Source organism: Oncorhynchus mykiss, chromosome 13 (assembly GCF_057628025.1).
Source record: "Oncorhynchus mykiss isolate SJ-2025 chromosome 13, ASM5762802v1, whole genome shotgun sequence".
NCBI lineage: Eukaryota > Metazoa > Chordata > Actinopteri > Salmoniformes > Salmonidae > Oncorhynchus > Oncorhynchus mykiss.
This window is the reverse complement of record NC_143034.1, coordinates 50,659,523-50,682,871: the sequence shown is the minus strand read 5'-3', so window position 1 is coordinate 50,682,871 and position 23,349 is coordinate 50,659,523. Positions and strand designations below refer to the sequence as shown.

At 49.0% G+C, this 23,349-nt stretch overlaps 1 protein-coding gene across 1 annotated transcript in view; it reads right to left on the bottom strand.

The window, feature by feature from the left end:
- notch3 (notch receptor 3) overlaps positions 1-23,349 on the bottom strand; it is a 48,608-nt gene that overhangs the window by 23,542 nt on the left and 1,717 nt on the right. Inside the window, exons 2-7 of the mRNA XM_036941107.2 lie at positions 22,111-22,183; positions 3,117-3,259; positions 2,566-2,901; positions 1,148-1,504; positions 817-972; positions 511-696 (exon numbers count right to left, since the gene is read on the bottom strand). Coding sequence (XP_036797002.2) covers positions 511-696; positions 817-972; positions 1,148-1,504; positions 2,566-2,901; positions 3,117-3,259; positions 22,111-22,183 — 1,251 coding nt within the window. The remainder of the gene's footprint in view (positions 1-510; positions 697-816; positions 973-1,147; positions 1,505-2,565; positions 2,902-3,116; positions 3,260-22,110; positions 22,184-23,349) is intronic.

Genomic DNA, 23,349 nt, shown 5'->3' with positions numbered 1-23,349 from the left:
ACTTTAGTTCCGTAGCTGTAATTCCCTGTATTTCCCTAGCTGTATTTCTCTGACTTTAGTTCCGTAGCTGTAGTTCCCTGTAGTTCCCTAGCTGTATTTCTCTGACTTTAGTTCCGTAGCTGTAATTCCCTGTAGTTCCCTAGCTGTATTTCTCTGACTTTAGTTCCGTAGCTGTAGTTCCCTGTAGTTCCCTAGCTGTATTTCTCTGACTTTAGTTCCGTAGCTGTAGTTCCCTGTAGTTCCCTAGCTGTATTTCTCTGACTTTAGTTCCGTAGCTGTAGTTCCCTGTAGTTCCCTAGCTGTATTTCTCTGACTTTAGTTCCGTAGCTGTAGTTCCCTGTAGTTCCCTAGCTGTATTTCTCTGACTTTAGTTCCGTAGCTGTAGTTCCCTGTAGTTCCCTAGCTGTATTTCTCTGACTTTAGTTCCGTAGCTGTAGTTCCCTGTAGTTCCCGGGATGCATTTTTGTGCTGTGAGGTGTCTCCAGGTGGTCGGGCGGGGTGTGGTCCTACCTGGCATGCAGATGCAGGTGAACTCTCCGATGCGGTCCAGACAGGTGGCATCATTCTGGCAGGGCATGGACAGACACTCGTTGATGTCGATCTCACAGCGGGGGCCGGCGTAGCCTCGGCCACACTGGCACTGGAAGGACCCCTCCGTGTTCACACACTTCCCAAAGTGTTCACAGGGGTTGGCACCTGTAGGCAGAGGGAACAGGGGTCAGTGCACCCGCTCACACACAGTACATATAGGGCGGGGCCAGGTGAGATAGGACCAACACAAAGCAGAGGTTGGTGCTAAATAATATGCCCTCTTACCAATGGAACACTCGTCCATGTCCTGGTTGCAGGCTCCGCCCACGAAGCCGGCGGGACAGGTGCAGATGGCGCGCCCGTTCAGGGGGTTGGTGTCACACACGGCGCCCTCATTACACGGGTTGCTGACGCACGCGTCGTCCAGGTGACACAGCAGACCTGAGGGAAGGGACACAGGGACTAACAGAGTCATGTCAGGAACACTGTCCTAACTAACATACAGCTGACTAGGACTGCAAAATTCTGAATGCTTCCCTGGTTTTCCAGACCGGGATTTCAGGAAAACTAGGTCATTTGGGGAAAGTTCCCGGTAACAGTGGACCAGTGGACTCACCGGTTTTCCCCACGGGGCATTCGCAGAAGAAGGACGCCACGCGGTCGTGGCAGGTGGCGCCGTTGAAGCACACGGCGGTGGCACAGTCGTCGATGTTCTCGCTGCAGTCGTCTCCCGTCCAGCCGTTGACGCACACGCAGGTGTGCCCCCCGATGGTGTTGAAGCAGGTGCCTCCGTTATGGCAGGCGTTGGGCTGCATAAGGCACTCATTGACATCCTCTGCACAGTACTGACCTGTCCACTCAGGTGAGCACTGGCAATTATAGGTGTTGACTCCATCCACACACAGGCCTCCATTCATACACCTATGCCCTGGGCAGTCATCCACGTTCGTCTCACAGTTGTGTCCCTCAAACCCTGACAGAGAGAGAGAGAGAGAGAGAGATAGGGGTGAGAGAGAGAGAGAGAGAGCAGGGAAAGAGAGAGAGAGAGAGAGAGAGAGAGAGAGCAGGGAAAGAGAGAGAGAGAGCAGGGAAAGAGAGAGAGAGAGAGAGAGAGGGGTGAGAGAGAGAGAGAGAGAGAGAGAGAGAGAGGTAGGGGTGAGAGAGAGAGAGAGAGAGAGAGAGCAGGGAAAGAGAGAGAGAGAGAGAGAGAGAGAGAGAGCAGGGAAAGAGAGAGAGAGAGCAGGGAAAGAGAGAGAGAGAGAGAGAGAGAGAGAGAGAGAGAGAGGGGTGAGAGAGAGAGAGAGAGAGAGAGAGAGAGAGAGGGGTGAGAGAGAGAGAGAGAGAGAGAGGGGGGGGGGAGAGAGAGAGAGAGAGGGGGGGGGGGGAGAGAGAGAGAGAGGTGAGCCTCAGGGATAATAAGCACACGCATTTGAGTTAAGTGCTCACTAACACATCCAATGCCTCCCCACTTCCATTCATATGGTCTTCCTAAACATTCCCCTCTGCTTCCCACAGCCGTGGAGGTGAAGGGCAGAGAGGGGCAGTAAAAGTGTTTACATGTTCTCATGGCGTGGTGTTTCCCACAGTAGGTAGCAGCAGCAGCAGAGCACCAGGGAGGCCCCTGACACCACCGGGCTGACACACAGCGCTGTGCTGCGCTACAGAGGTCCACTACTCCCCGCCATGTTTGCTTGTTTTATAATCTCTCACAGTTTCAATTACTTCCTCTCTGGCCCAGAGACATTTCCTGTCAGCTCCCAGGAGGGAAGCCAGAAGGGCCATGAAGTAAATTCCTCCTGAAGGGAGCAGTTTGGAGTAGAGCAGCGGCCCACTCTCCTCTCCCAACCCCCGTTTGTCCCCCCCATCCCGTCAACAAGCTATTTATAGCAGCCAGAGAGAGAGAGAGAGAGAGAGAGAGAGAGAGAGAGAGAGAGACATGGGGTTTATAGTGACTGGCGGGGCTCTGGGGTCTGTGTGTGTGTGTGTGTGTGTGTGTGTGTGTGTGTAGGCCAGTTTATGAGCCAATCAGCTTACCTGGCAGGCAGGCACAGTCATAGGTGTGATCTCCGGTCGGGCGGCAGGTGCCCCCGTTGATGCACTGGGAGGGGGCGCAGGGCAGGGAGGACACCTCGCATGTGCGCCCGCTGTACCCAGGTGGGCACTGGCAGCGGAAGGAACCATGGGTGTTCATGCAGAGGCCTGCGTTGAGACAGGCGCCAGACTTGCGGCACTCGTCGATATCGTTGCGGCAGTTCTTCCCCTGGAACCCGGGCGGGCAGGAACAGTTATAGTGGTTATTCCAACTGGCACAGCGGGCGCCATTGGCACAGGGGCTGGTGGCACAGGCGTCTATGAGGGAGCAGTCTTGACCTGAGGATAGATAAGGGATGCAATGTCTCATTATGAACATTTTAGTTAACACCTAAACCTAATATATGCTTTATAACTTGTTATAAGCATGCATGAGCCTTCAACTGCCTCTCATCATTGTACTTACATACTTACATAAATGTGCACAGATCAGCTCTTTCCCACACCACTCTCTCAGGAAACACTGATCCACACGGACAGACAGACAGACATACCTCTGAACCCTCTCTGACACACACAGGTGAATTGTGGCATTCCGTTGGCCACCTGGCTCTTGCAGGCAGCTCCGTTGAGGCATGGCGACCGGTGACAGGGGTCCAGGCTTTGGCACAGAGGGCCGATGTACCCCGGCCGACATCTGGAAATACGGAAAGAAATACGGAACACAGCATGTTAGACCCTAGGTTAGACTGACAGACAGTCTGACAGCAGAGCAGCAGGCCTCAGAGCTGAGGCTGTTGGGAGAGATGTGAAACTAACTACAACTACCTCAGTGTGATTTCCAGCCAAAAGCCAGGCAGGCAACCCCCTTCCCAGCTCCCTCCCTGTTCCTGCTCCACCCCCTTATAGACACCTTGGCAGGCGCCTCTGACTCTGACCCTGGAAGGAGTCAGTCCCCTTGGCCCTGGGCTGGGTGGGTTCCATTCAGTCAGAATATTTATACTGCAAGCACACACACACACACACACACACACACACACACACACACACACACACACACACACACACACACACACACACACACACACACACACACACACACACACACACACACACACACACACACACACATTACACACACACATTACACACACACTATTTCTAATTCGGAAACAGATGTAAGCCATCAGTCATTGCCTTTCTCTCTTGTCTGTAAAAGACGAGACATGCACTCTCCTCCATTTCCCTCTCCCTCCGTTGTTCCCAGCTGGAAAGCATCACTCGCTCCATGCCAGTTCACATTCTTCCAACATTACTCCTTTTCCACACTTCAGCTCTCACTTTTCCCCTCGTACGTTAAAACAAGCACGCCCCAAAACCAGCAGCTTACAAAAGCATGTCAACAATGTCAGACCACCTGTGACATAGTTGACCTATGAGAGATGCAGACATTAGGAACCAGGACTCCACTAACACAACATTTCACTGACTGAGAGCTGCTTTGGAACGATTGTAAAGTCTAGGTGAGAAATAAATGTCTCTGCTTCCTGGGCCTCTTCCTAGTTGTTGTTTTCCAGTAACGCATCACACCATCTTGATGGACGACTAAAGCCTGAACTAAAAGTGTGCAGGTAGGGTGAGATAAACAACAGGTTTCCTGTGGCCTACTCCAGGGGCCCCAGGGGAGGGAGAGCTCGGCGAAGCAGTACCTATTGGGGTCTGTTTGAGAGGGAGGCCAGTGTGATAGGTAGATAACCCTACATCCACCCAGGGACAGGGAGCCCCGGTCCGGCCAAGGGATAGGGACGGGAATTGGCTCCCACTTCAAACAGGTCGTTTGAAGCTGATGACAGGGCAGTGATGGCTGGGCCCTGGCCCTCCCTTGGGTCCCACTCTCCTATTTCACTGTAAAATAACCCCCGGGCAGAAAACAACAATGGCTTTTCCTCTTCTTTTTTGCAGGAGGGGGTAGATCATCTCTGTTACTGTTTGTGCTTCTTTTGTGACCTCAATCTGCTTTTATGACCCTGCTCTCTGACTGGGGGGCCTGAGGCTAGTACAGGGAGAGGAGGTGCAGTTTCTGACCCGTAGGGGCCACTCTTCTTGTGGGTTACCAGGCCCTGTGTGCTGAATACTGAGCCGGCCTGCTCTCTGACTGGGGGGGCTGAGGCTAGTGCAGGGAGAGGAGGTGCAGTTTCTGACCCGTAGGGGCCACTCTTCTTGTGGGTTACCAGGCCCTGTGTGCTGAATACTGAGCCGGACTGCTCTCTGACTGGGGGGCCTGAGGCTAGTACAGGGAGAGGAGGTGCAGTTTCTGACCTGTAGGGGCCACTCTTCTTGTGGGTTACCAGGCCCTGTATGCTGAATACTGAGCCGGCCTGCTCTCTGACTGGGGGGCCTGAGGCTAGTGCAGGGAGAGGAGGTGCAGTTTCTGACCTGTAGGGGCCACTCTTCTTGTGGGTTACCAGGCCCTGTATGCTGAATACTGAGCCGGCCTGCTCTCTGACTGGGGGGCCTGAGGCTAGTGCAGGGAGAGGAGGTGCAGTTTCTGACCCGTAGGGGCCACTCTTCTTGTGGGTTACCAGGCCCTGTGTGCTGAATACTGAGCCGGACTGCTCTCTGACTGGGGGGCCTGAGGCTAGTGCAGGGAGAGGAGGTGCAGTTTCTGACCCGTAGGGGCCACTCTTCTTGTGGGTTACCAGGCCCTGTGTGCTGAATACTGAGCCGGCCTGCTCTCTGACTGGGGGGCCTGAGGCTAGTACAGGGAGAGGAGGTGCAGTTTCTGACCCGTAGGGGCCACTCTTCTTGTGGGTTACCAGGCCCTGTGTGCTGAATACTGAGCCGGCCTGCTCTCTGTCTCTCTAATACACTGTGTTCCACTGGCTGCTCTGCTCCGCTTCCTAAAAACAAGACTGCTCAGTGTTCTGTGGCCTTTCTTTCTACCTGCCATGACAATGGCGAGACCGAGAAGCCACAGGGCTCAGCATGGAGAGGCAGGCACACCCGCATGAATGTGCAGCCGTAGAGACACACACACCGGACCTAAAATCCAGAGAAACCCAGGAAAGTCCCCTCTACACTTTCAATGACATGCTGAAGAATTACCAGATTATTCAAGTACGCCGCTCTGATTCATTAGACAACCGGTCATTTTGAACAAAACTGCCATTACAGTAAGAACATAATGGTTCTTGGCAGTTGGGAGAGTGTTGGGGCCTGGGAGAGTTATGCTCCTCTACATGGAAGAAGAACTTGAGCAGCTATATATATATATATATAGAGAGAGAGAGAGAGAGATCCCTGCTGGCTCGCTTAGTTTCCACGGCTACTCCTTCGTGTCCCAAAGCTCCTGCAGCATAGGCCTGGCTTTCCCTATGAACCCACTCACATGCTGGGAGGTCAGATGTCAAAGGTCACCAGTCTGATTGTAATGATAATGTCAGTCAGGCTGTGGAAAGGAGGGGGCAGAGCTGGCCAGGGGATGTGGGTGGTTGTGGGAAGGGAAGGCAGGGGTTGGGGGGATTCTGTTGGAGAGAGAATGTCTTTGGGAGGGTATGGGTGGGGTATAGAGGGGGGTTTGGTCCAGAGAGATTGTCTTTGGGAGGGTATGGGTGGGGTATAGAGGGGGGTCTGGTCCAGAGAGAATGTCTTTGGGAGGGTATGGGTGGGGTATAGAGGGGGGTCTGGTCCAGAGAGAATGTCTTTGGGAGGGTATGGGTGGGGTATAGAGGGGGGTCTGGTCCAGAGAGAATGTCTTTGGGAGGGTATGGGTGGGGTATAGAGGGGGGTCTGGTCCAGAGAGAATGTCATGTCATATTTCCTGTAATCTCTCGTCCCCTGCTCTGAAAACACTCTCTTTGAATCCCATATCCCTGTTGCCCAGGCAACCTCACAGACGAACGAGCAAGCCCTGACACCGGACCAATCACCAGCCTCACCCCCCCACTCCCTCCCTCCCAAGCCTTCGTCCCCTTAGCTATTTGTCATGGCTTGGCTGGGTTTATTTAGAAGCAAATTAACTATGTCTGGAATCTAGGGTGTCACCCAGGAAGAAACCAGGACAGCGCTGCGTCGGCACAAAGAGAGGACTGGACGGACTGAGGGGAAGGGGAACCGCTTGGAGGTTTTAAAACTAACAACACAGACTGACACTCAAACTCTTCTGAGGCCATTTAAAACGCTGAAGAAAGAACGGCAGAACAGCCATCTTTTACGGCCTGTTGTTCTGTTCTAAAGGCCTTCACAACTCTCCTGGACAGACAGACAGACAGGGAATAACAGCTACTTCTAGAAACTAGCGGATGTGAGACTGTATGTGTGTGTGTTTGTCTGAGGCACAGTGAATGAGACCCGGGCAGTCACACTCAAATCTTTTTGACTTCTATTCTGTTGTTACGGCAGTTAAAAGTTTAAGGGAGAGAGGAGAATCTCAACCGACGACTGTGGAGAGAGCTGCATAATGTGTGGATAATACTGACTGAGAGATGTTACAATTCAGGAAGTAAGGGTGAAAGAGTATGACTGGATTGTGAGAATAAATCAGGTGTGTGTGTGTTTGTGTGTGTGTGTGTGTGTGTGTGTGTGTGTGTGTGTGTGTGTGTGTGTGTGTCTGTGATTGAGCAGCAGCAGCGGTAGAGCAGGAGGGAATGCAGTGGAGAGATTGTTTGCTTTCCTTTAAAAACACACAGTCCAGCAGCCAAAACACACATTCTTTTGTCTAGGGCCTTGGCCATTGTCAACATGCTACTCTCGGAACACATAACTAAACCAGGTTTCTGTCAGTCTCGTGGCTGTGGGGGACGCTATTTTGTCCTGCACCTGTGGTTCAGTCATGCAGCCTTATCAGAATCTGGGAGTTCAGACTTTTACAGCCATCTGGATTCCACCACTGTTGTGAAAGTCCTTGTCTGTTGAGACTGCTGTAGTGTAGCCTAGCAGAGCAGTAGCTGCTGGACCTTCGACCAGAGCCAGGGGGTGTTAAGTGTTTAGTGGTAGGATGTGGAGGGAGCAGGTGTGTGTGTGTGTGTGGGGGGGGGGGGGGTTGCGCAACCTGTGTCAAGATTTACTGAGGGCTGACTCCTGACCTTTGAGGAAGAGAGTGTGCCAGAGCCAGATGAGGGGGAGGTCTGTGGGGTGCAGCGGGGCCCGGGGCCAGAAAAGCCAGGGTAATCTCCTCACGTCACAACAGACCTGAGGGTTAACGCCAGCTGCAGCCCCACTCAGCCCCAGCCAGCACCATGCATCTGTCCACATCTGTCAGAGAGACTCAGGCTGTCTGGTGTTGGTCCACTCTGCCCCAGCCAGCACCATGCATCTGTCCACATCTGTCAGAGAGACTCAGGCTGTCTGGTGTTGGTCCACTCTGCCAGGGCTATACTTTACTCTTGCTAGAACAATGGAGCTATTCTGCCTGGCTGGTAGACGAGGCACGAACACCAACACACACACACGACATTACTTCACAAACACTCACATGCAATGGAGGTACTTTTTACACCTTCAACCAAAAGGGCACCAACGACAACAAAAACAATGTAAATATTCACATGGTATAATGTGCACACACATGCAAAGAAACACCACAGTACACATCCAAACACAAGCAGGAACTTACAACCACTATAGCTGCTGGAAGAGGAGGGAGGCAGTATGGTGAGCCCATCACAGGGCTGGGGATCCACTGGGAAATGACAAAACAGGTGACAATGACATTGAGCTACTCCAACGTTCTACACTTTATGGGGGACACTTCTGAACAACATCAAGGGACCCAGACAGACCTACCGCAAAGACCCATTGATTTATGTGTGTGAATCAGGACACCTCTGTTCAGCCCGTGTGTGTGACAGTAACCCAGAGACACTTGTTCTGCTCTGTGGGTCATTGTGCAAGGTAACACTGAGCCCACCCTCTGAGACACAATACATCACCCAGCCTGACACAGGGGTCGCAGGCCAGCTCACCTGTGGACGTCACGCAGTAATCTGTGACACGGTTCGACACACCACGGTCACGGCCTACAGAGCAACAAGTATGGATGAATGGCCTGATCCCCACTCAAAGGGTGACCTATTCCACAGGTATTGTGAATCAACCAAAAGCCCATATAAGACAAATGGACAATAACAATAACAGGATTGAAAGCACAGCAGGGCCACCATCTTGTCATCCCCTTCAGCAGGAAGGAAGGAAGGAATCTCCAACCTCAACACTTCTGAGAACTGTCATGGAAGTATTATCCTTCCCTTGTTTGCGAGCTTTTGCTTTGGGAGGAATTTACGAAGGTATGGGCATTTGGTAACCTCCAACAAAAGTCCCTCTTAGGCAGTGTTCTGCCCACAGCAAAGCACAGCCCCCGTCAGGCAAACTCCCACCACCATCACCACCACCACCATCACCACTACCACCACCATCACCACCACCAACACCACCACCATCACCACCACCAGGAACCAGCAGCTCCATTTCTTTGTGAGAGTCCATACTGACACCATACTGCCAACAAGAAGAGATCCTCCTCCCCCAACACCCCCTCTCCTCTCTCTCTCCCTGCTCTCCTCTTTCTCGGAGAGGAGCCAACAGGTTGGGGGTAGGGGAGAGTCCTGTGGGCCAAATAAAAGAGCTAAAGTAGTCAGAACTCCATTGTGTGAGGAGGGGGGGCTGGAGCGGAGTGGAGGGAGGAGGGGCAGTGACCCAAACAGACAGTCTTTCAGGCCTGAGCTTACACGGACCAACAGATCTCAGCTGTAGCCTGGCAACAGTAACCCATGGTTGGGGAGAGGGTGAGAGGTGAGGGGGACATTTGGGAGAGACACAGGGTTCTGTGAAGACAGTTTGTAAAGTTCTGGAGACCATACAGTATGTACAGGTAACTTAGAGTTCAGTGAGTGACAAGATCAAACAGAACGACCATGATCAACTATAAAAGGATGTGTGTACCAGAGTTTCCCAGTTTAAAGTCCAACGTTTTATTGAATAATGGTGCTTGGCGACAGACAATGGAGGTATTGAAATGAGCAGAGGGAGGTTTGAGGAGCACCCCCATGGCATGAATATTAACCATGTGAACATTAAGACAATTAACCTCCTCTTAGAGAAAAGCAAATATGAATCTGAGCAGAAAAAAGCTGTCACTAAACCCTCTTAACCCTCGAGGGGACAAGAACACATGGGCCTATCAGTGTATTTCAAACTCCCGTGGCTTTGCTCGTCTCAATGATCTTTGTAAGTCCTTGTTTTCTCTGGTCAGAAGACTGCCTGGACATGGTGCATTTTTGTACCTTGGCGTGACACATGTCTGCAATTGTGTAAATAAGGGCTCAGTAATGCAGTAAACACACACATTTACCTCACATTAAACTGAAACGAAGACACTGATTCTTTAGGAGACAATGCAACTCTAAAGTTGATATCATAAGAAATACCTCAAACGAGAACATCTTTTCTTTCTTTCTTTTCTATTTCCCTGAAATAGTTTGAATAGCAAAGCAGACATCCATAACCGCATCACATGCATCCCAGGGTCGAGGTCTTCCAAAGCATTCTTCTCAACGTGCTCCACCACAGAACCCCACCCCACCACCTAAACTGAACCAGACTGCTGCAAAGCCTGAGAAAACAAAAGGGAATTTTTCCAGCACCAAAGGCAACTTCAAAAATCAACTTCCTCACAGAGTTTCTCAACATGAAATGGCAGAACTTCCCTCCCAATATCTTGCCTGTTTCTCACTGTGCTGGTTCCAAGTTCATTCAGGAATAATGTATAGCCAGGCCTAAATGTGACTAATGATGATGAGACAGCATTTGTTCCAATCCAAAGACCAAGTTCATTTATCATAGTTGGCTATTCTACACCTCGGTGAACATTTATATCACAACGACTTTGGGAGAGAGCAATGAATGGCTTCCAATATATTCAAACAAAAGCTTTTATGAAGACAGGTTGATGGATTAGAATGTGGAGTCCAAACCAAACAGACCAGCACAGAGCAGACCGTTTTACAGGAGAACCGCTGTGTGAGAATCAGAGTCATTGGAGGTATGTTTACAAGACAGGGACTATCTTCCACCGTGATAAGAAACCTGGGGGAGAACGCTAGGAAAAGGGCCAAAGAATGTCCGTTATCTCAAGCACTCTCACCAACAAACCTCTGGAGAACGTTAAGATGAAGGGTGAGAGGTCCTCACTTCTATCTCCTCCAACATCTCATAAACACCAAAACAAACACTCGACAACGTGGGATTTGACTTGTATCTTTCTGTAACTGTGCCTGGTTTCTTTCTACTTTAAAGGTGGACTATGCAGAAATCGCTCCACCATTTGATGGTTGCTAAAATTACAATAGTTTCCAAAATGTCAGTTGATGTGACAAAACAAGCAAGTATAGTGTAGAGCATCATTGTACCATCTAAACTAGAGGTCGACCGATTCATCGGAATGGCCGATTAATTAGGGCAGATTTCAAGTTGTCATAACAATCAGTAATCGGTATTTTTGGACACCGATTTTTTCTTATTTTTCTTACCTTTATTTAACGAGGCAAGTCAGTTAAAAGAACACATTCTTATTTTCAATGATGGCCTAGGAACAGTGGGTTAACTGCCTTGTTCAGGGGCAGAACAACAGATTTTTACCTTGTCAGCTCTGGGATTCGTTTTTGCAACCTTCCGGTTACTAGTCCAACGCTCTAACCACCTGCCTTACATTGTACTCCACGAGGAGCCTGCGTTGCAGGCTGACTACCTGTTATGCGAGGGCAGCAAGAAGCCAAGGTAAGTTGCTAGCTAGCATTAAACTTATCTTATAAAAAAACAATCAATCTTATCATAATCACTTGTTAACTATACATGGTTGATGATATTACTAGTTTATCTAGCGTGTCCTGCGTTGCATATAATCGATGCGGTGCCTGTTAATTTCTCATTGAATCACAGCCTACTTCGACAAACAGGTGATGATTTAACAAGAGCATTTGCGAAAAAAGCACTGTCGTTGCACCAATGTACCTAACCATAAACATCAATGCCTTTCTTTAAAATCGATACACAAGTATATATTTTTAAACCTGCATATTTAGTTAATATTGCCTGCTATCATGAATTTCTTATAACTAGGGAAATTGTCACTTCTCTTGCGTTCCGTGCAAGCAGTCAGGGTATATGCAGCAGTTTGGGTTGCCTGGCTCGCTGCAAACTGTGTGAAGTCCATTTATTCCTAACAAAGGCCGTAATTAATTTGCCAGAATTGTACATAATTATGACATAACATTGAAGGTTGTACAATGTAACAGGAATATTTAGACTTAGGGTTGCCATCCGTTAGATAAAATACGGAACGGATCTGTATTTCACTGAAAGAACAAACGTTTTGTTTTCGAAATCATAGTTTCTGATTCGACCATTCTAATGACCAAAGGCTCGTATTTCTGTGTGTTATTATGTTATAATTAAGTTTATGATTTGATAGAGGAGTCTGACTGAGCAGTGGTAGGCACCAGCAGGCTCGTAAGCATTCATTCAAACAGCACTTTCGTGCGTTTGCCAGCAGCTCTTTGCAATGCTTCAAGCATTGTTTATGACTTCAAGCGCTGTTTATGACTTCCCGAGATTAGGCTGGTGTAACTGATGTAAAATGGCTAGCTAGTTAGCGGGGTGTGCGCTAATAGCGTTTCAAACGTCACTCGCTCTGAGACTTTGAATAGTTGTTCCCCTTGCTCTGCATGGGTAACGCTGCTTCGAGGGTGGCTGTTGTCGATGTGTTCCTCGTTCGAGCCCAGGTAGGGGCGAGGAGAGGGACGGAAGCTATACTGTTACACTGGCAAAACTAAAGTGCCTATAAGAACATCCAATAGTCAAAGGTATATGAAATATAAATGGTATAGAGGGAAATAGTCCTATAACAACTACAACCTAAAACTTCTTACCTGGGAATATTGAAGACTCATGTTAAAAGGAACCACCAGCTTTCATATGTTCTCATGTTCTGAGTAAGGAACTTCAACGTTTCTTACATGGCACATATTGCACTTTTACTTTCTTCTCCAACACTTTGTTTTTGCATTATTTAAACCAAATTGAACATGTTTCATTATTTATTTGAGGCTACATTTATTTTATTGATGTATTATATTAAGTTAAAATAAGTGTTCATTCAGTATTGTTGTAATTGTCTTTAATTACATTAACACATTTATTTGTTGTGGAAAAGTGTGCTTGCCTTTCCTCTGGTTGTCTGAGGGAAAAACCCATCCCTTCCTCTCCTCAGCTAGTCTGGGTCTGAGAGGAGAGGGAGGGGAACACGGGGAGGAATCTCAATCGGCTGGGCTCAACCTCAGCTATTCCAATTACATGTCTCTTTAGAAGCCGTAGTCTCCCAGCAGAAAGAGAAACAAGCAGGGGATGAGACATCAGAGGAAGGCCTGTCCCTATCTAAGCACCAGATTTAGACATATAGGAACTGAAGCATAATGTAGTAATAATATAGGACTTTATCGCATATCTTCTTCCTCTTTGGGCCACACAATAATGGACAGTCTGACGATGATTATCTAGCTCAGTTGAGTGTCTGTGTCCCTGTGTCTGAGTGCTGTGTGCGTGTGAGTCAGTGTTTGTTCTTAGTAGAGATTCCAAACACAAAACATGAAGGGTTCACATGAGAAAAACAAGCAGGCAAGTTGTACCACAATCCCTGATGATGAGTTGTGGCAGTAACATGATTGCGTAGGGGACGTTGTTGGTGGTATTGTGGTCAGTGTGGATGGAGGGGTCAAGAATGAGGAAGGCAGAGAGCAGTGAGTAAGCTGCTTTAAGCTGCACAGACAGTCAGGATGTGCGTATGACAGCGGGTCAGAAGGCACCACTTCCTCTGATAGGGCCTGGGAACCACAGCCCTCAGTTCTCCTCCAGCCCCCATGACCCAAGAGCAGTGGGGACAAACCCCCTTCTACCCGCTACCTCCTCTCTCTGCTCAGACCCAACCACCACTGTCTCAGATAAATACAGGTCATCTTCCCTTAGATATACAACCACCTCGAATCTTATCTACAGGTCCAACAAGCTGAATACACAGATTCCTTCAAGTCGGGAAGAGACCACTGACTCCTCGGGAGTGAATCTCAATTGTGTTTACGTGATTCCATGGATCCTCTCTCATAGATGCGTTTTGAGGAGGTGAGGGAAGAGGATGCAAGGAAATCAAGAAACACAGCTGAGATTCATCCATGGAGTCAGTGGTCTGACATGACGGACTGGGGATGGCTCAATCTGCCTGTCAACCAGACACGAGTGATCTGTGGTTCCCTCCCGCTGCATGTTGGCGTGAGAGAACCTAATTGTCTATCTATCCCACCAGTCATTCCAAACATGGCGTTTTAAATGAGAGCCTGTGGTCATGGTGTTTGAAGCATTCCTGAGATGAGTGCAGGGGTGAACGGGCTGGAGGTGAGCAGGACAACACACTGAGATGACTGCAGGGGTGAACGGGCTGGAGGTGAGCAGGACAATACACTGAGAGGACTGCAGGGGTGAACGGGCTGGAGGTGAGCAGGACAACACACTGAGATGACTGCAGGGGTGAACGGGCTGGAGGTGAGCAGGACAATACACTGAGAGGACTGCAGGGGTGAACGGGCTGGAGGTGAGCAGGACAATACACTGAGATGACTGCAGGGGTGAACGGGCTGGAGGTGAGCAGGACAATACACTGAGATGAGTGCAGGGGTGAACGGGCTGGAGGTGAGCAGGACAACACACTGAGATGAGTGCAGGGGTGAACGGGCTGGAGGTGAGCAGGACAATACACTGAGATGAGTGCAGGGGTGAACGGGCTGGAGGACAATACACTGAGATGAGTGCAGGGGTGAACGGGCTGGAGGACAATACACTGAGAGGAGCAGCGGAGGGGAAAGGAGGAAGCTCACTAAAGCATTCCTCTCTCATCCAGCGTGAAGACGCCAGAGAAAACACTACCAGCCCCAAGGTGTTCCGGGCAAAGCCAACAGTAATAACTAACTAACTGTGTTGTCTGCCTGCCTCGCTCTGCCTGTCACCGTGTGACTGCCCACTCGGATTTTATTGTTGTTGATGAATCAACATTGTTTCCACGTCAAAATCAATGTGATGATGTTTAATTAACGTGGGGAACTGATTGGATTTGCAAAAAGTCATCAACGTAAGTCATCAACGTAAGTCATCAACGTAGGTCATCAACGTTAGTCATCAACGTAAGTCATCAACGTAGGTCATCAACGTAGGTCATCAACGTAAGTCATCAACGTCAGTCATCAACGTAAGTCATCAACGTAAGTCATCAACGTAGGTCATCAACGTAAGTCATCAACGTAAGTCATCAGCGTAAGTCATCAACGTAAGTCATCAACGTAAGTCATCAACGTAAGTCATCAACGTAGGTCATCAACGTTAGTCATCAACGTAAGTCATCAACGTAGGTCATCAACGTAAGTCATCAACGTAAGTCATCAACGTCAGTCATCAACGTAAGTCATCAACGTAAGTCATCAACGTTAGTCATCAACGTAAGTCATCAACGTCAGTCATCAACGTAAGTCATCAACGTAAGTCATCAACGTTAGTCATCAACGTAAGGGAATTCATCATCTTTTTTTGGACCTAAATCCAATGACATGGTGAATTTTTTTGTTGATTTCATGTTGAATTCATGTTAGTTGACAACTCAACCAAATGTACTTCAAAACTGTTGTTGAAATGACACTTGCGCCCAGTGGGTGGGGGATGTGTGTACATCTCTCTTTCAAGGTGAACTGGCTCTGTTCAGGGGTACTGTACAGGATGACATCTCAGGGATGGGCAACTTTAATGGGGGTGGGGGTCACAAAACGCTGAACTCGTCATGGGGGGGTCTGCATACCCACATCCATACTCACTCACATGTGCAACCTTTTGGAGAGCCTAAGCGAAAATGGTAGTTTTAGAGTTCATTTCCTACAATTCTACTAATTTGGCCATGGGGCGGAGAGAAATGTTTGCAGTTTTTAATATGATATCTGACTGAGATTGACTAACAAAATCAATTGGGGCCTCCCGGTCGGTAATTCCACCGTGATTACTACAAGTTTAGATAGCTGGCCGCAAGACCGCCAGTGACCCATCCAATTCCCTGGTCTATCTGGTTTGGATCCAAATTACAATAATCACATTCAACAGAGCCTGATGCATTTTTCATGAGGAAACCCAGACATGAGGGACACAGACCCTACTACACAGACCCTACTACACAGAGACCCTAGGACACAGACCCTACTACACAGAGACCCTAGGACACAGACCCTACTACACAGATCCTACTACACAGACCCTACTACACAGAGACCCTAGGACACAGACCCTACTACACAGAGACCCTAGGACACAGACCCTACTACACAGAGACCCTAGGACACAGACCCTACTACACAGAGACCCTAGGACACAGACCCTACTACACAGAGACCCTAGGACACAGACCCTACTACACAGAGACCCTAGGACACAGACCCTACTACACAGAAACCCTAGGACACAGACCCTACTACACAGAGATCCTACCTACACAGAGACCCCAGGACACAGAGACCCTACTACACAGAGCTCCTACTACACAGGTACCCTACTACACAGAGACCCTAGGACACAGAGACCCTAGGACAGAGAGCCTACTACACAGAGATCCTACTACACAGAGACCCTACTACACAGAGACCCTAGGACACAGAGACCCCAGGACACAGAGACCCTACTACACAGAGCTCCTACTACACAGGTACCCTACTACACAGAGACCCTAGGACACAGAGACCATACTACACAGAGCTCCTACTACACAGATACCCTAGGACACAGAGTTGCTAGGACACAGAGACCATACTACACAGAGCTCCTACTACACAGATACCCTAGGACACAGAGTTGCTAGGACACAGAGACCATACTACACAGAGCTCCTTCTACACAGGTACATTACTACACAGAGACCCTAGGACACAGAGACCCTACTACACAGAGCTCCTACTACACAGGTACCCTACTACACAGAGACCCTAGGACACAGAGACCCTACTACACAGAGCTCCTACTACACAGGTACCCTACTACACAGAGACCCTAGGACACAGAGACCATACTACACAGAGCTCTTACTACACAGAGACTCTACACACACACACACACACACAGGCTGAAGTGGCTGTTCCCTATCAAACTGAAAAACTGTCCCTCGTTCATCATGTCCTAAGAGGCCGGAGCTTCCATGGAGGTCATTAAAACACAACACTTACAATTTATAGACCTCACCCTGCTACTGAGGTCACATCACAGCTATTAATAACACACAGAGAGACACTGTTTCCATCCCTCCATCGGCCTGGCCTCACAGACAGACAGTCAGACAGACAGACAGAGAGAGAGAGAGAGAGAGAAGAACATATCTTTCAGATCCATCCCTCCATCCGCCTGGCCTCACAGACAGACAGACAGACAGACAGACAGAGAGAGAGAGAGAGAGAAGAACATATCTTTCAGATCCATCCCTCCATCCGCCTGGCCTCACAGACAGACAGTCAGACAGACAGACAGAGAGAGAGAGAGAGAGAGAGAGAGAAGAACATATCTTTCAGATCCATCCCTCCATCCGCCTGGCCTCACAGACAGACAGTCAGACAGACAGACAGAGAGAGAGAGAGAGAGAGAGAAGAACATATCTTTCAGATCCATCCCTCCATCCGCCTGGCCTCACAGACAGACAGACAGACAGACAGAGAGAGAGAGAGAGAGAGAGAGAGAGAGAGAAGAACATATCTTTCAGATCCATCCCTCCATCCGCCTGGCCTCACAGACAGACAGACAGTCAGACAGACAGACAGAGAGAGAGAGAGAGAGAGAAGAACATATCTTTCAGATCCATCCCTCCATCCGCCTGGCCTCACAGACAGACAGACAGACAGACAGAGAGAGAGAGAGAGAGAGAGAGAGAGAGAGAGAGAGAGAAGAACATATCTTTCAGATCCATCCCTCCATCCGCCTGGCCTCACAGACAGACAGACAGACAGACAGTCAGACAGACAGAGAGAGAGAGAGAAGAACATATCTTTCAGATCCATCCCTCCCTGCCAGAGGATCTGAAGCCATTGTGCAATCTGCGGTGGGGTCCACCACTGTGGGCTTTGAGAGACACAACACACAGAGGATAGATAAACCGTTGGAGGAGCTGGGGGAAAACAGACAGAGACAAAGAGTGTTCATCCCCAATAGCAGTGAGAGAGAAAGGGAGCATGTTCAGAGAAGAGGAGGCCTGTGGGCTGGTCCGCCGTCCGGCTCCACTCCTCCACGCACGAGCCCGTCTCTCCCAGCATGCGGCCAGCAGGCCGCTCAATGGCAGCACCTGGCCCTCCGCTTCTCCCCCTTTGTCAAAGATCTGACTTCACTGGATTACCATCACAACATGCACCAGCTGTCCCCCCCTGCCCAATTCTTCCAGCTGGATCCACTCTGAATGACACCCTCTCAATCTGCCTAATTATCTCCGACACTCCAGCGGCCCCTCCTATGCACATTCCGTCTACACACAGACATACGGGGCGGGGCGGAGCAGAGGGGACCCGTGGCCCTTCAACTGACTGCTCACCTAGAGGGCACTCTTTCCGTGATACTCAACCTCTTCACCATCAAGTGCATCACACGTCTGTCTGTCTGTCTGTCTCTGGGCTTTGTGCTCCCTGGCCTTGTGTTCAATTATGGGATTCAGAGAGACAGAATGAGAGACAGAGAGAACAACAACGTTCTGCCCAATGACTTGTGTATGTTTTGTACTTTCCCCAACAAACCAGGATGTTGATGTAAGCAGGCGCATCAAGAGAAGAGAAAAGAATAGCTAAGACTCAACATATGACACAACAGGGTATCCTGCCCTGAAGCCAATGTACTGGATCCAATATACTGTTATCATGATTCAGAGAAGAAGACAAAAATCACTTGGATTGCTGTAGTGTGTGTTACAGGTGCATCAGCATAGTAGTCCCGCCCAGGCCAGACCAGCCAGCCCCTACACCTATCAGAAGTGACCGTCATGCTGGCTCAGTGAGACGGAGGAACAGGTTCCAGAAGGATTACTCCTGTAATCTGCTATCCACTACACATGTCTGAGACCCTGCTCGTTCACCTTAGACAGGGCCACAGCAGTGAACCATGAGGGGGCCAGACAGACAGGGCCACAAGAGTGAACCATGAGGGGGCCAGACAGACAGGGCTACAGCAGTGAACCATGAGGGGGCCAGACAGACAGGGCCACAGCAGTGAACCATGAGAGGGCCAGACAGACAGGGCCAGACAGAGAGGGCCACAGCAGTGAACCATGAGGGGGCCACACAGACAGGGCCACAGCAGTGAACCATGAGGGGGCCAGACAGACAGGGCCACAGCAGTGAACCATGAGGGGGCCAGACAGACAGGGCCACAGCAGTGAACCATGAGGGGGCCAGACAGACAGGGCCACAGCAGTGAACCATGAGAGGGCCACAGCAGTGAACCATGAGAGGGCCAGACAGACAGGGCCACAGCAGTGAACCATGAGGGGGCCAGACAGACAGGGCCAGACAGACAGGGCCACATCAGTGAACCATGAGGGGGCCACACAGACAGGGCCACAGCAGTGAACCATGAGGGGGCCACACAGACAGGGCCACAGCAGTGAACCATGAGGGGGCCAGACAGACAGGGCCACAGCAGTGAACCATGAGAGGGCCACACAGACAGGGCCACAGCAGTGAACCACGAGGGGGCCAGACAGACAGGGCCAGACAGACAGGGCCACAGCAGTGAACCACGAAGGGGCCAGACAGACAGGGCCAGAGCAGTGAACTATGAAGGGGCCAGACAGACAGGGCCACAGCAGTGAACCATGAAGGGGCCAGACAGACAGGGCCAGAGCAGTGAACCATGAGGGGGCCAGACAGACAGGGCCACAGCAGTGAACCATGAGGGGGCCAGACAGACAAAGCCACAGCAGTGAACCATGAGGGGGCCAGACAGACAGGGTCACAGCAGTAAACCATGAGGGGGCCACACAGACAGGGCCACAGACAGGGCCACCAGACAGAGAATACATTGGTATCTGGGACAGTAACAATGACAATAAAAAAAAGATAGAACATTACTGTCACCTGAGAACAGAGGAAAATAATACCCATGCTGCACAACTTCAGAGAAGGACCTGATCAACAGCTTCTGCTCTGAAACATCCGGTAGGAAAATCCACAGGTTGATTTCAAACAGAGAGCTAATGGCTAGTTTGCCTTCAGTGATTTTCAGGTAAAATCTCACATGTCTCACCAGCTCTCTGCAATTTCTTCCTAAAGCCCTCAATTTGATCTCTATCTGCTATGTCTCTCTCTCTCTCTCTCTCTCTCTCCATTCCTTCCTCACTCTCCTGTGCCCTTTCCTTTTCTCACCCTCTCCCCAGCTCTCAGCTCTCCTGATGGTGCCCGGTTACAGTCAGGTGTCTGGGGGAAGAAAGGATCTTTTCTGCTGTTGTGGTTCTCCAGTTACACTGGGATCCCAGGGGATGGGGCTGGGTCCTCCAGTCGCCTCTGTCTAGGACTGGTTAGACCACTCCGCTCCCCCGTTAGCCGGTCTGAGGCTACGCTGCCTGTCCCGGTCATTGCCCTGCTGTGGACGTGTTACCATTCTGTGTGGTACGGCATTTCGATTTCTTATTGGGAATCTCTTCTATGTCTCGCTGTTGACACTGACCCAGAGGAGTGATTACGCATGAATGGATAGCCCTCCACGCCCCATACATATAGACACGCAGCGCCAAGAAAGCTGAGGAACACAAAGCGTGAACACACTACACACTTTCTGAGAAGTGAACACTAACCCAGAGACGAGACGCCATTAAAGTTGGGAGATGAATGAACACGCTCGGTCCAAGTTCAAGGGTTTAACTATGTACAATGATACAGTAATGACCCGTAGAAGGTTGAAGCATAGGCCAGTTGGTAGAAGAGTTATGTGAAGACACACAAGTCTTTAGCTCCAGAAAGTCTAAGCAGTTTGAAAACAGAAGAGAGCTCCTCTCACAAAGAACAGTTTGAGGAGCTATTAACACAATTACACATTTACCAACCGCTTCCCCTGCTTCAGGTAATGATTTGAGAACTATGTTCTCGTTTGTTGGTGACTGGCTTCACGTGCGTTTACACAGACACTACCTGACACTTTTATACCTTTATGCGCTGTCTGTGACTGATCTTTTACAATGGCCATGTTTTCAGACAGGTCAGAACTGGGAGGTAAGTAATGAGATGGCAGTGTGGAATGTTCCAGGCAAGCAGCAGACTACTGTGGTGGAATCAGTGGTCAATCACTAGCCTACATGGGGAGCTACTATATAGCCTGGTTGAGAAACTCTACTGAGCATCGGAATGATGCTTGCTGATGTCAAATAGCCTTCGGCTCAACTGTAGCATGAAGGTGAGGGTCTTGTCACCAACCAAGTCCTAAAAACGACTGTAGTGGAGGGAAGCTGCCTGTCAGCCAATCTCATCAGACAAAAGTAAAAACCAAAGGAACCAAGAGTTATTGTTCCGTCTAATTCTCAGCTCTGGTCCAACTTCAAACACTAATGCATTATAGGCTGTGGTTTGCCCAATGGTAAAAAGCCTAATGGCTCCCTCGCCATCATCACACTGTATCTATCCTAACTACTGAGATTGTTTCCCACGTACCCCCTCGCCTATTGGAAAAACAAAGACCCCTAATCACTGTGAAAGACGGTGAGAGCTCACACAGAACATGTCCAAATCAGGCGGGAAAGTAAAAACAGCAGCCCCCGGGCTCTCTCATGATAACAATCACGTTGCTCTCGCTCTGAAGGACTGGAACCTCGACCTCTCCGATATATAAACCGTGGGAAACTCTCAAAATCAATTCTGCTGGTTACGAAACAATCCATGGAATTGCTTATAAGGAACACCTTAGTCATGCTATGACCAGTTTAATACTGTCGTTTGTGTTCCACAAAGCTCTTCATCTTCAACAGGTGCAACTCCAAGTGAACGTGTGTCACAAGCCAAACAAGTCCAGGCTGGTACACTCCATTCAACCTGTCTGTATGTATCCATGTGTTGTTCATTACACCCCATGTAGTGGTTTGACTGCAGACTGAAACGTTTTATCAAACGTGTAAAATGTTCTCGGTAAACACTTGCCATTGTCCACATAGTATCGATAACCACCCAGCACTTGGCTGAGTTCCAGCCCATTGTGAGCGCGGTGCAGCTCGAGTAGTTTGCAATGCAATGATTTACTAACCAACGCTAAATAACACAAGTTCTGCTTACTGATACAAATGACTAAACTATGTCTACTTGAACCGTTTCTACCCCATCAGTCCTCAACTAATCCTGAGAGCCTACTCATAGGCCTGGGCCTATACTGTTTTCCAGAGTTCCTCCTCATCACGTCACCATTTGGATCAATGTAGGCCTGCAGTGATTTCGTACATGTGTGATCCACAAAACATGATGTTGCACTTACATGCATCGCGAGGGTGAGTCTATGCACGTTCCTCCATTGTCACACGGTCTGTATTTATCCAAGCAGCGGAATCCTGTGGAGAGGAAGGAGAGATGAAGCGAGGCAGACCCATGGTGATCAGGCCCTTTTCTCAGGGCAGGTTTGAAACGTGAATTTAATCCAGACATTTGATAGAGCAGACTATATCATTTGTAGGAGAAGTGGGCATGGAGGAACATTGTATTTTTTATAATCAAATTACACTTCTCCGCCGTTCAGAATCAATCATTCCAATATACCGGTACGCCATGTGCTGGATTTCAAACATGTTGCTCTTGGCTAGACAGTTCCATTTTCCCACTCGTTAAAATGACACTTTACGGACACACCCGCTGACATGGGTACGTGTATGTTTACTTTCTTGGCAAGAGCTGATAGCGTTATCTGCGACTGAATGCAGATGCATGCTGAGATGGGTGTAGACAGGGAAACGAGATAGGATTTCATATATTTGACATAGATTCCAAATCGCTTTAGTAATAATAGGTTTGATATGGTAATTATTGACTTTGTGGGATAACTATAAGAGTATCTGCCAACCCGTTTCGTTGAGGGTAGGCATAGCCTATAAACCAATGAATGGTTTCCATAATTTGTTTAATTACAGTGAAATGTGGCCGATTCAAGTTGATTAATGTACAGGGTTATTGCAAGATAATGAATTAATTCGGAGTTCAACGATGAGCTTGCCTGTATGCAACCAATCACATTGTGCTACCATAAACTAACGTTTTACTGTATGTCAACAACATAGACCTATTTGTTACTTTCTCAACTGTAGGCCTAGTTCAAAAGATTTTCGCGCACAAACAGATCTGAAACTCACAACCCTATCAAACATCCATCCAAAAGGTTTGTCAGCCATATGTGGGAGTTTATTACACAGCATAGACAGATACATGACCTTTTTCGAATCATGTTATTATATTCTAGCACTCATCCCATCCCCCACAGCAACAAAGTTCAATTGTTTACAGCTCTTTGTTCAGATAAGGAGTGGGTGAAGTTGGCTCATCACCCCCCTTCACTCACAAACAAATCTCACCCTATACCCCCACGAACGAAGATAATAGACTTGAATGAAAGAGGGAAAATACTTATCTCCTACAAGACATACATATGGGATTCCGTTGTTATGTGAGTGAACCGTGCTTCTAGCCTACAACTTGTGGACGAATGCCCGTAGTAACTTTCTTTCAA